This window comes from Mobula birostris, chromosome 6, assembly GCF_030028105.1.
Source record: "Mobula birostris isolate sMobBir1 chromosome 6, sMobBir1.hap1, whole genome shotgun sequence".
Lineage (NCBI taxonomy): Eukaryota > Metazoa > Chordata > Chondrichthyes > Myliobatiformes > Myliobatidae > Mobula > Mobula birostris.
In genome coordinates this window covers 115106106-115119521 of record NC_092375.1, presented here as the reverse complement: position 1 = coordinate 115119521, position 13416 = coordinate 115106106, and the positions used below count along the sequence as shown (strand labels likewise).

Sequence of the window (13416 nt, the reverse complement as noted above, 5' to 3'; positions counted from 1 at the left end):
GATACAATGGACCAGATCTTGAGCGGGTTGACGGGGGTACAATGGACCAGATCCTGAGTGGGTTGACGGGGGTACAATGGACCAGATCCTGAGCGGGTTGACGGGGGTACAATGGACCAGATCCTGAGTGGGTTGACGGGGGTACAATGGACCAGATCCTGAGTGGGTTGACGGGGTACAATGGACCAGATCCTGAGTGGGTTGACGGGGTGCAATGGACCAGATCCTGAGCGGGTTGACGGGGTGCAATGGACCAGATCCTGAGTGGGTTGATGGGGGTGCGATGGACCAGATCCTGAGCAGGTTGACAGGGGGTGCAATGGACCAGATCCTGAGTGGATTGACGGGGGTACAATGGACCAGATCCTGAGTGGGTTGACGGGGGATACAATGGACCAGATCCTGAGCGGATTGACGGGGGTACAATACTATTTAAATGACTGACTCATTACTGGGAAAAATAAGCATGAGCTGCTACAATACTTGGATGCTGCACCACAGAGTTTCACGGAAAATGGACTAAATGTCCAGAAGGACAAGTGTGAATTTCTTCAACCTTTGCCTGAATATTTGGGCCATATGACCAACAACTCAGGGCTTCACAAGACACCAAAAGTGAATGCAAGTCAATTAAAATCTTTCTTAAGACCACTAACATACTAAGTTTGTTCCTAACATGCTTGCATGCTGAAACCACTTCATGAGCTTTTAAGTAAGTCAACACGCTGACAGTGGACAGCTCACTGCGAGGAGGCTTTTAAATATGCCAAAACACCTTTGTCACAGTCTGAAGGACTCACACACTTCAACCCATCACTGCCAATACAGCTGGGCTGCCATGCATCACCCTACGGTGTGGGGGCAGTATCTCACATATCATGCCGCCAGGTGAAGAGCATCCAATCGTTTTCACATCAAGGACATTAAGTAAGCAGAAAGCCTCTATGCCCAGATTGAGGGGAAGCACTCTTTGGAGTTAAGAAATTCCATCAATTCCTCTTTGGTTGACAGTTTTCACTACTGACAGATCATGGCCCTTGGCATCAATTTTTGGTCCATATACAGGCATTCCTTCCCTGGCTGCTAGTGGAATGAAAATGTCTCTGTTTCTATTTGCACATCAGTACAACGTAAAGCACAGGAGAACCGAGATCAGTCGAGTGCTGACGGACCATCCAGACTTCCCTCAGTTGTTACAGCTCCAGAGCTATCCCCAAATGAGATTGTTACTTCAAGGAAGTATCTACAGCTCCAATAACTGCAGCACACGTACTGATCCTGTTCTAACTAACGTGGTGGACACAGTAACTCATGAATGGAAAGGAGAGCTCACAGTCCAAGCGGGATGTTTACTATGGGGATACTGTGTTGTCGTTCCTCCACCATTTAGAAAGCAAGTGCCTGACAAGCTACACGCAGGACACAGTGGCTCCCGGAGGCCATGAGTAGATGAAACCATTGAAGAGGACAAAGCACGCCCACTTCGTCAGTGAGTGAGAAATGTTCCTCATCTTGCTCCTTTGCATCCATGGGAATGGTCTGAAGAACCATGGCAGGGGATTCACATAGATCTTGCAGGAGCTGTAGAAGGCCTCATGTCCTTGGTTACAGTGGACACACACAGCAAATGGCCTGGGGTTGCCACCATGGAGCACTACATCTGGAAAATGCATGGAGCAGCTACATTCTATCTTTAGATGTTTTGGGCTTCCAGTGACCATTCCTGTTTGAAGAGTTCCAGGCATTTATGGAAGCAAACGGTATTCAGCACATCAAGCCGGCACTATATCATCCCTCCACTAATCCCTCTTGCTGAACGATTTTACAAACAGTGAAACAAATCCTCAGGACTTCAGTGGGAAGTGGATCCGTCAACCAGCACCTTAGCACTTGCCTGCTGACAAATCGCAACACACCACACACCACCACCAAAACGGCTCCAGCCACTGCACCGATGAAAAGACAGCTTTGCACCGGCTTCACCTGCTTGTACCCCCAAACACAAAAACAGATCAGAATCAGATTTCATATGGTGTGTCAAGGCTGACCTGGACGGGAAAGCCAATTTCTCGGAGCAAATAGCTTTCACCACATTGCATCCAGATATAATCGTATGGTCTGACAGCAGTAGAGAAGTGGTTATTGGTGAACTCACAGTCCCCTGGGAAGACAATATCGATGAAGCCCATGAGCACAAGTTAACCAAGTATGCAGAATTAAGATCAGAGTGCAGAGACAGAGGGTGGAAGGTCTCATGCTATCCATTCGAAGTAGGCTGCTGTGGGTTTATTGCATTCACTCTCCAGAAGTGGCTGAGTGACCTTGGCTTCACTAGAAGAGAGATCAAGTCAACTAGCAGGGCTGTAGCTGAGGCAGCAGAGAAAGGATCAGCATGGGTGTGGACCAAGTATGTCCAGAGGGCAGATAGTCAGACAGCGTATACATATCTTGCAAACCCTTCAGTAGTTGCATAGACACCTGAAGAGCAGACTATCTGTTGGATGGAAGTGACCAACAACTCTGATAGAGGCAGATGCCAAGTTTTTAAGCTCACCAGAGGGAAGTGGTGCTTTAGCACTGCCGGCCCACCACCTCGAGGGAGTCTTGATCATAAGCGGGTCGAAACTCCAGAAGACAGGTGGCAGATCAACTGATGATCCCACTGGTGATAGCACAGGACAGTTAACATCTAAGTCCACGTGTATTTTCAATTCTTTTTAATTGGCATATGTCCTGAAATTTGTTAACTTTGCAGCAGTAATACAATGCAATACATAATAAAAGAGATAAAGAAACTGAACTAAAGTGCACATATTTTAAATAGTTAAATTAAAGTAGTTAAAAAAGGTGTGGTAGGGTTTCCTTTGCTTTTTGCTTGTTTACTGTACATACATTCATTTGACTTTCATTATGTTGTTATAAGAAAGAAAAGAAAAAAGAAGCATTGTACTTTAGGACATCGTCAGTTGTGGTTAAGCTGATGTTGCTTCACAATGAAAACATTTGAAAACAAATAAAATGGGAAGAGGTGAGATAGTGTTCAAGAGTTCAATGTTCATTCAGAAATCAGGTGGGCAGATGAGGGAGGAAGCTGTTCCTGCATCACTGAGTTTGTATCTTCAGGCTTCTGTACCTCCTTCCTGACGGTAGCGATGAGAACAAGGCATGTCCTGGGTGATGGGGGTCCTTAACAACGAACGCCACCTTTTTGAGGTATCGCTCCTTGAAGATGTCTTGGATACCATGGAGGCTGGTTGCCATGATGGAGTTGTGCTAAGTGAACAGAGAACCCTCACACAGAGACGAGCCAAGGCGAAGTGCAGAGGTTTCACAGCAGGAGAGAGAGTACTCGCCCAAAACTTCATCTCTAAAACAAAGTGGATACCTGCGATGGTGGTGGCACAAACTGGTCCGTGTCGTATACAGTGGAAACGAGTAACAACAACATCTGAAGAAGGCATGGTGATCAGCTGTTGCCCACTTCTGAGGCTATTAAAAACCAACACAAGCTCACCAATCCAGATCCAGTTGTAGAAATGGGACAGGACTCTGGGCCAAAAACTGCAGAATCTTCATTAAGATCGAATGACACAGCCAGTGCTCCCCCATCCCGTGGTTCTGAGGCGGCCCCTACTGACAATGTAGTAGCCAGGCCAAGATCTATACATACACCGCCAAGAGATAAAAGGACTTTGGCATCATCCCCAGATCGCTGTACCCTCACAGGAACAGGCAGCCTCCAGACAGATTGAATCGCTGGTTTAGTGACCAACCCTAAGCACATGGGGCAGAATAATCTCCAGGGTTATGTCTGGGAATAGAGGCAGTCTATCCTCTCTCCCTAGTTTAAAAAAAAATGTTTTTAGTTTTTCTCCACTGAATGCTAAGAGTTCAGCAGCTTGTCTGTGTATGGGAAAGGAAAGAAACCTTTACAATGGGGGGGGGGGAATACATCATGTATTCATGTAGATTTTGACCCTTAGGGAATGCTGTTGAACTTCCCTGTGTGTTACATACTGAACGTAACGTGAGAGAGCATTGGGGTAAAAGACTAACAAGCAGAATAAACAGCTACACGTTTGTTTCTTACCTCTCCATCTCTCGTGTGTGTTATTCACGAGCAGCCGGACTCCCAGTACCACAAACAGAACAGTGACTTAGACAGGTACATGGACAGGAAAGATACAGGGGGATGTGGGTCAAATACTGGCAAATGGGACGAGCTTGGTGGACACCGCAGTCAGCATGGAAGACAAACAAGAGAAAATCTGCAGATGCTGGAAGTGCGAGCGACATACACAAAATGCTGGAGGAACTCAGCAGGCCAGGCAGCCGATGTGTCCATCCGTGGCCTCTACCACTTTCAAGATGAGGTCATACTTAGTTTGGAGGAACGACACCTTATATTCCATTTGGGTAGCCTCCAACCTGATGGCGTGAACATCGAATTCTCAAACTTCCAGTAATGCCTCCACCCGCACCCCACCCCCTTCACCATTTCCCATCCCCTTTCCCTCTCTCATGTTAACTTCTTGCCTGCCCATCGCCTCCCTCTGGTGCTCCTCCCCCCACTCTTCCATGGTCTTCTGTCTCTTTCACCAATCAACTCCCTAGCTCCACACATCCTGACGAAGGGTCTCGGCCCGAAACGTCGACTGTACCTCTTCCTAGAGATGCTGCCTGGCCTGCTGCGTTCACCAGCAACTTTGATATGTGCTTCAACTTCCAGCATCTGCAGAATTCCTCGTGTTTACGTTTTTAACTTCCCAGCTCTTTGCTTCATCCCCTCCCCCTTCACCTATCACCTGGTGTCCCTCTCTCCCCTCCCTCCACCTTTCAAATCTACTCCACTGCCTTTTTTCTCCAGTCCTGCTGAAGGGTTTCAGCCCAAAACGTCAACTGTATTTTTTCCATTGATGCTGCCTAGCCTGCTGAGTTCCTTCAGCATCGTGAGTGAGAGAGAGAGTGAGAGTGAGAGAGTGAGAGAGTGAGAGAGTGAGAGAGTGAGAGAGTGAGAGAGTGAGAGAGTGAGAGAGTGAGAGAGTGAGAGAGAGAGAGAGAGAGAGAGAGTGAGAGAGAGTGAGAGAGAGAGTGAGAGAGAGAGTGAGAGAGAGAGTGAGAGAGAGAGTGAGAGAGAGAGTGAGAGAGAGAGTGAGAGAGAGAGTGAGAGAGAGAGTGAGAGAGTGTGAGAGAGTGAGAGAGTGAGAGAGAGAGTGAGAGAGTGAGAGAGAGAGAGAGAGAGTGAGAGAGTGAGTGAGAGAGTGAGAGAGTGAGAGAGTGAGAGAGTGAGAGAGTGAGAGAGTGAGAGAGTGAGAGAGTGAGAGAGTGAGAGAGTGAGAGAGTGAGAGAGAGAGAGAGAGAGAGAGAGAGAGAGAGAGTGAGAGAGTGAGAGAGTGAGAGAGTGAGAGAGTGAGTGAAAGAGAGAGTGAGAGAACGCGTGCGCGCATGGAAGAGACGGGCCGAAGTGCCGGCTTCCATTCAAATAGAATGAAAGTGCCTGACACATTACATCTGCTGCTCCCACCCCAGACAATGCCTTTCTTGTACTATTTTGAGACTTCATGAATCATAGGTGTGTCACTCTCTGGGGATATGTTGTCAAACAGGGCCTGGCCAGGCCTCTGCCCCGTGGCCAACTGGTGCTGAACACTTTTCCACTTTCATTTCTCCTCTTAGAGACGTCCCTCAACAGATTCTTCATCCAAACATAGGAGATTCCCGACGTCAGAAGATAAATACTGGAGCTCATGGGAAAGACCGGTGGTGGTGGTGGGGGGGAGGGGGGGGAGGGGGGGGGGAGGACACGGACAAAGCAAAGCAAAGGGGAAAGAAGTTTGGGAGCAGAAACCCAGGAAAGCGGGGAGAGTGAAAATAGGAGGTGGGAGAAGAGAGAGTGACAGAGAGACAGAGAGAGGGGGAGACGGGCAGAGAGTCACGGGGGAGGAGACGAAGAGAGGGGGGGGGAGAGAGAAGGAGAGAGGGGGAGAGGGAGAGGAGAGGGAGAGGGAAAGGGGGAGGGGGAGGGGGAGGGGGAGGGGGAGGGGGAGGGGGAGGGGGGGGGAGGGGGGAGGGGGAGGGGGGAGGGGGAGGGGGGAGGGGGGAGGGGGGAGGGGGGAGGGGGGAGGGGGGAGGGGGGGAGGGGGGGAGGGGGGGGAGGGGGGGGGAGAGGGGGGAGAGGGGGGAGGGGGGGGAGGGGGGGGGAGGGGGGGGAGGGGGGGAGAGGGGGGAGAGGGGGGAGAGGGGGGAGAGGGGAGAGGGGGGGGGAGAGGGGAGGGGGGAGAGGGGGGAGGGGGGGAGGGGGGGAGAGGGGGAGAGGGGGAGAGGGGGAGAGGGGGAGAGGGGGAGAGGGGGAGAGGGGGAGAGGGGGAGAGGGGGGAGAGGGGGAGAGGGGGAGAGGGGAGAGGGGGGAGAGGGGGAGAGGGGAGAGAGGGGGAGAGAGGGGGGAGAGGGGGGAGAGGGGGAGAGGGGAGAGGGGGGGGGAGAGGGGAGAGGGGGGAGAGGGGGGAGAGGGGGGAGAGGGAGGGGGGAGAGAGGGAGGGGGGAGAGAGACAGAGATGTCAGGATATCCATCAGGGTGTTAACCTTTATATAGAGTTTGGGGAGGAACATCTCAAGACAGAGACTCACAAGAGATCACAGGTGCTGAAATCTGGAGCTGAAGTCAAACTGCGAGAGGAACCCAGTGAATGAAGCAGCTTTTGTGCGTGGGGTGATATCCTGATGTTTAGGGTTGAGATGCTGAATCGGGACTGAGGTGGAGAGGGAAGGTGGCCCGGGTACAGAGGAGGGGGTGAACAATGGAGTGGTGAGGGGTGACGGGCAGAAAGGGGAAGGGGAGGAGTAGACCGAACGATGATGGCCGATAGAGCCGGAGTGGAGAAGGCAGGGTGAATGTGGAGACTGATAAGCAGAAGAACACAGGAAGGTGACAATGGGGATCATTAGGGGAATAGTGTAGGGCAGAAGGGACCAAATGAGGGAGCGTGTATGGTGTGTGAAACACCAAATGGGATACCTCCCTACCACCGACCTTACCCCAACCCACCCACTCTCACCACACTCAGGGTCGGCTCTCGTAGTCCCATCTGCCCCTGTAACAGGGAACTGCCCGACAGAACCCTCCCATCCTCAGCACTCACCCGAGTTACCTCCAGGCCACGTCGGATTCAGAGGGAGAGTTGGCATCATCGGGGGGCCCAATGGGAGGTCCTGGCTGGGGGAAGCTCGATGGGTAGCCCGCGTTCCGGCGGGGGGGTATGGGAGGCTCTCCCCAGGAGGGTAGGCAGGCCCGTAATTGGGTGGGTAGGGTCTGGACGCAGGGTACCCTGCCCCGTGTGGAGGAGGATACAAGGGGTCGACTGATTCCTCATAGGAGGGCGGAGCGCTCGGGGTAGTCATCCTGTTCCCAACTCTCTTCGATTCCTGGTCCCGACGTCAAACAGCAACACCCTGGAAAACAGGAATTAGAGCACACAGAGGTGAAAGTGAACTCAGGTAGCCGGGAGCGGGTCGAGATAGCTCAGCCGGTTGAGTGGTGTCGCAGCAACAACCTGGCACTCAACGACAGTAGGACCATGGAGCTGATTGTGTGTGGACTTCAGGAAGGGGAAACTGAGGAGACCAGCAGTGAGCAGTTTCAAGTTCCTGGGTGTCACTATCTCAGCCCAATATATTGATGCAATTACAAAGAATTAAGTCAGTGGCCATACTTTGTTAGGAGTTTGAGGAGATTTCATAAATTTCTACAGACGTACCGTGGAGAGGCATTCTAAACTGGTTACATCACCATCTAGTATGGAGGGGCCACTGCACAGGATCAGAAAAAGCTGCAGAAAGTTGCAAACTCAGCCAGCACCATCATGGGCACCAGACTCCCCAGCATCCAGGACACCTTGAAGAGGCCATGCCTCAAGAAGGTGGCATCCATCATTAAGGACCCTCACCACCCAGGACATGCCCTCTTCTCATTGCCACCATCAGGGAGAAGGTACAAGAGCCTGAAGACACACACTCAACGTTTTAGGAACAGCTTCTTCCAGTCTCTCATCAGATTTCTGAATGGTCCATCAACCCATGAACACTGCCTCATCCTTTTTTTTTGCACTATTTATTATTTTTGTAATTTATTGTAGTTTTATGCATCGTATTGCACTGCTGAAGCAAAACAGAAGTCTCACAACTTATGTCAGAGATAGTAATCTTGAACACAAGGGATCCTGCAGGTGCTGGAAGTCCAGTGTAATACACACAAAATGCTGGAGGAACTCAGCAGGTCAGTCAGCATCTATGGATAACTAACATTTTGGGCCAAGAATGGTTTATTCCCCTCCATAGATGTTGCCTGACTTGCTGAGTTCCTCCAGTATTTTGTGTATCTTAGTATTTGTGGTTCTCCCAGACTTCTTCCCTTTTTCTGTCCAGTCCTGATGAAGGGTCTTGGCCTGAAACACTGACTGTTTATTCCTCTCCACAGATGCTGCCTGACCTCATAATTATCCCGATTCAGATCTTCTGCCGCGTGGGAACTCAGTTCCAAATTGCATACCATTCAGGTAACAGGAGACAGGGACAGAACTCGGTGTAACCCTGGGGACAACCAGAAACTTAAAAAGCCCAGAAGAGGGAAAAATTTTTAGAGGGGGAACTGGCGAAGTGGGATTATTCGGTGAACCTTCCCACAGGCTAAGGGAGTCACAGGTTCCACAGCTGTAAATAAATGTTTCCATCAGAGAAACGGGAGGGGATACAGCTATTCCAGTGTTGGGAGGAAGGCAGGAGGGAGGGGATGGCAGGGAGAGGGAGGGGGAGGGAGAGGGAGAGAGGGAGAGGGGGAGAGGGGAGGAGTGGGGAGAGGGGAGGAGTGGGGAGAGGGGGGAGGGGGAGGGGGAGGGGGAGGGGGAGGGGGAGGGGGAGGGGGAGGGGGAGGGGGAGGGGGGAGGGGGGAGGGGGGGAGGGGGAGGGGGAGGGGGGAGGGGGGAGGGGGGAGGGGGGAGGGGGGAGGGGGAGGGGGGAGGGGGAGGGGGAGGGGGAGGGGGAGGGGGAGGGGGGAGGGGGGAGGGGGGAGGGGGAGGGGGAGGGGGGAGTGGGGGAGGGGGGAGTGGGGAGGGGGAGGGGGAGGGGGGGAGAGGAGAGGGGGAGGGGAGAGAGAACGAAAAATAAGAGTGTTGTTGATTGGCAGCAACTCCAGCCACCTTGTTCTGATCAGTAAAGCGGTCAGGGTTGTTTATTTGAATCAGACTCAGAAAGTGACTCAAGCAGACGTCAACACGAGTGGAGAATCTGGGCTCTGTGCCTTCCAGACTTGCGTTAACACCCTCACTCACCCACCCACCACAGGAGGACTGCCAATGAAGAATTTCCAACCACGTGACATTACATCAAGTCTACACTGTGGAATCAGGCTGTTCAGCCCTATCCGCTGTTAGCAGAGGCTGGACAAGCTCGGGTAACAGACAAAATGTTGGAGAGACTCAACAGGTCTGGCATCACCTATAGAGGGGAATAATCACAAGAGATTCTGCAGATGCTGGAATCCAAAGCAACACACACAAATTGCTGGAGGAACTCAGCAGGTCAGGCAGCGTCTATGGAGGGAGTTGGGACAGCCGATGCTTCAGGCCAGACCTTCCTCAGGACAAACTTGGGGCTGTTTTGTCAGGAGCAGTGAGCAGCCAGAGATCACTGAACACATTTACAAAGCTAACAGAACATAGTGAATATAGGGGTTTAGGCAGAAGGTTAAACACAACATCTCAAGGGCTGTAATCTCTGGATTACCGGCAACCTAGCTTCAGGACAAATGTAGGAAAACTTAAGTATATTGACTGTTACGTAAAGGATCCCACCCATCCCACTCGTGGACAGTGTGTCCCACTCCCCTAAGGGAAGAGCAACTCAGCATCCAAGCCAGGACCACTGGGCTCAAAAACAGTTACTTCCTCCAAGCTATCAGGCTGATCAGCACCTTCGCACCGCACCATCTCTCCATCCACATCACCTCGCGCCACTTCCTTACAGTACGCATACAATCAGTTCTTTGTACATTGCATTTTATAGGACTGCTTCTATATGAATAATTATGTTTTTACTGGGTTCTTCATGCTTATTGTTTTTATGTTGCACCTGATCTGGAGTAACAAACATCTGTTTCCCTATCTGCTCCTTATTACACCTTTCCAGGAGCAGATAGGGAAACAGATCCTGGAAAGGTGTAATAATAACAGAGTTGTCGTGATGGGATATTTTTAATTTTCCAAATATCGATTGGCATCTCCCTAGAGCATGGGGTTTAGATGGGGTGGAGTTTGTTCGGTGTGTTCAGGAAGGTTTCTTGACACAATATGCTTACAAGAGGGGAGACTGTACTTGGTTTGGTATTGGGAAATGACCTGGTCAGGCGCCAGATCTCTCAGTGGGAGAGCATTTTGGAGATAGTGATCATAATTCTATCTCCTTTACAATAGCATCGGAGAAAGATAGGAACAGACAAGTTAGAAAAGTGTTTAATTGGGGTAAGGGGAATTATGAGGCCATCAGGCAGGAAATTGGAAGCTGAAATTGGGAACAGATGTTCTCAGGGAAAAGTACGGAAGAAATGTGGCAAATGTCCAGGGGATATTTGTGTGAAGTTCTGCCTTGGTATGTTCCAATGAGACAGGGAAGTTACAGTAGGGTACAGGAACCGTGGTATACAAAGGTCATAATAAATCAAGTCAAGAAGAAAGAAAAGCTTACAAGAGGTTCAGAGAGCTAGGTAATGTTAGGGATCTAGAAGATTATAAGGCTAACAGGAAGGAGTTTAAGAAGGAAATTAGGAGAGCCAGAAGGGGCCATGAGAAGGCCTTGGCGGGCAGGATTAAGGAAAACCCCAAGGCATTCTACAAGTATGTGAAGACAAGAGGACAAGACGTGGAAGAATAGGATCAATCAAGTGTGACGTATCAAGGGTGGGAATAAAGGAATCTTACTCTGATTGGTTGCAGGTTACTAGTGGTGTTCCGCAGGGGTCGGTGTTGGGGCCATTTCTTTTTACAATGCATATCAATGATTTAGATTATGGATTAAGTGGTTTTGTGGCTAAATTTGTGGATGACACCAAGATACGTGGAGGAGCAGGAAGTGTTGAAGAAACGGCAAGGTTGGTCAGTTTAGGAGAGTGGGCAAAGAAATGGCAGATGAGATACAATGTTGAGAAATGTACGGTTGTACATGTTGGAAGAAGAAATAATTGGACAGATTATTATTTGGATGGGGAGAAAATTCAAAAATCAGAACTGCAAAGGACTTGGGGGTCCTCGTGCAGGATACCCTAAAGGTTAACCACCAAGTTGGATTGGCAGTAAGGAAAACGAATGCTATGTTGGCATTCATTTCAAGAGGAATAGTGTATAAGAGTAAGGAGGTGTTGATGAGGCTCTATGGGGCATTAGTGAGACTGCATTTGGAATACTGTGTGCAGTTTTGGTTCCCCTATCTTAGAAGGGATGTTCTGATGTTGGAGAGAGTTCAGAGAAGATTTACGAGGATGATTCCTGGAATGCAGGGCTAACATATGAGGAGTGTTTATCGGCTCTTGGACTGTATTCATTAGAGTATAGAAGAATGAGAGGGAATCTCATAGAAACATTTCGAATGTTGGAAGGGTTGAACAGAATAGATGTGGAAAAGACCGTTTCCCTTGGTGGGTGAGTCCAGGACAAGAGGCCACAGTCTTAGAATTAGAGGGTACCCATTTAAAACAGAGATGAGAAGAATTTTTTTTTAGCCAGAGGACCGTGGATTTATGGAATTTGTTGCCACATACAGCTGTGGAGGCCTGATCATTGAGGGTGTTTAAGGAGGAGATTGATAGGTATCTAATTAGTCAGGGTATCAAGGGATATGGGGAAAAAGCCGGAAATTGGAGCTAGATGGGAGAATAGTTTAGCTCATGGTGAAATGGTGGAGCAGACTCGATAGGCCGAACGGCCTACTTCTGCTCCTCTTGTCTTGTGATCTTGTGACAGTGGGAAAGTGTGTATGGAACCAGAGGAAATAGCAGAGGTACTTAATAAATACTTTACTTCAGTATTCACTATGGAAAAGGATCTTGGTGATTGTAGAGATGACTTGCAGCAGACTGAAAAGCTTGAGCATGTAGATATTAGAAAGAGGGACATGCTGGAGCTTTTGGGAAAGCGTCAAGTTGGATGAGTCACCGGGACCGGGATGAGATGTACCCCAGGCTACTGTCGGAGGCGAGGGAGGAGATTGCTGAGCCTCTGGCAATGATCTTTGTATCATCAATGGGGACAGGAGAGGTTCTGGAGGATTGGAGGGTTGCGGATGTTGTTCGTTTATTCAAGAAAGGGAGTTGAGATAGCTCAGGAAATTATAGACCAGTGAGTCTTACTTCAGTGGTTGGTAAGTTGATGGAGAAGATCTTGAGAGGCAGGATTTATGAACATTTGGAGGGGTATAATATGATTAGGAATAGTCAGCATGGCTTTTGTCAAAGGCAGGTCGTGCCTTACGAGCCTGATTGAATTTTTGAAGATGTGACTAAACACATTGATGAAGGTAGAGCAGTAGATGTAGTGTATATGGATTTCAGCAAGGCATTTGACAAGGTACCCCATGCAAGGCTTATTGAGAAAGTGAGGCGGCATGGGATCCAAGGGGACATTGTTTTGTGGATCCAGAACTGGCTTGCCCACAGAAGGCAAAGAGTGGCTGTAGACTGGTCATATTCTGTATGGAGGTCGGTGACCAGTGGTGTGCCTCAGGGATCTGTTCTAGGACCCTTACTCTTCATGATTTTTATAAATGACCTGGATGAGGAAGTGGAGGGATGGGTTAGTAAGTTTGCTGATGACACAAAGGTTGGGGGTGTTGTGGTTAGTGTGAAGGGCTGTCAGAGGTTACAGCAGGATATTGACAGAATGCAAAACTGGGCTGAGAAGTGGCAGACGGAGTTCAACCCAGAGAAGTGTGAAGTGGCTCATTCTGGTAGGTCAAATATGATGGCAGAATATAGTATTAATGGTCAGACTCTTGGCAGTGTGGAGGATCAGAGGGATCTTGAGGTCCAAGTCCATAGGATGTTTAAAGCAGCTGAGCAGGTTGACTCTGTGGTTAAGAAGGCATATGGTGTATTGGCCTTCATCAATCGTGGAACTGAATTTAGGAGCCGAGAGGTAAAGTTGCAGCTATATAGGTCCCTGGTCAGACCCCACTTGGAGTACTGTGCTCAGTTCTGGTCGCCTCACTACAGGAAGGATGTGGAAGCCATAGAAAGGGTGCAGAGGAGATTTACAAGAATGTTGCCTGGATTGGGGAGCATGCCTTATGAGAATAGGTTGAGTGAACTTGGCCTTTTTTCCTTGGAGCGGCGGAGGATGAGAGGTGACCTGATACAGGTGTATAAGATGATGAGAG

At 49.7% G+C, this 13416-nt stretch overlaps 1 protein-coding gene across 2 annotated transcripts in view; it reads right to left on the bottom strand.

The window, feature by feature from the left end:
- LOC140199285 (protein lifeguard 3-like) overlaps positions 1-13416 on the bottom strand; it is a 97569-nt gene that overhangs the window by 47565 nt on the left and 36588 nt on the right. Inside the window, exon 2 of one of the 2 annotated variants that reach the window (XM_072261082.1) lies at positions 7140-7449. In XM_072261082.1, coding sequence (XP_072117183.1) covers positions 7140-7398 — 259 coding nt within the window. In that variant the 5' untranslated portion in view covers positions 7399-7449. The remainder of the gene's footprint in view (positions 1-7139; positions 7450-13416) is intronic. The other variant, XM_072261083.1, reaches the window with a different exon arrangement.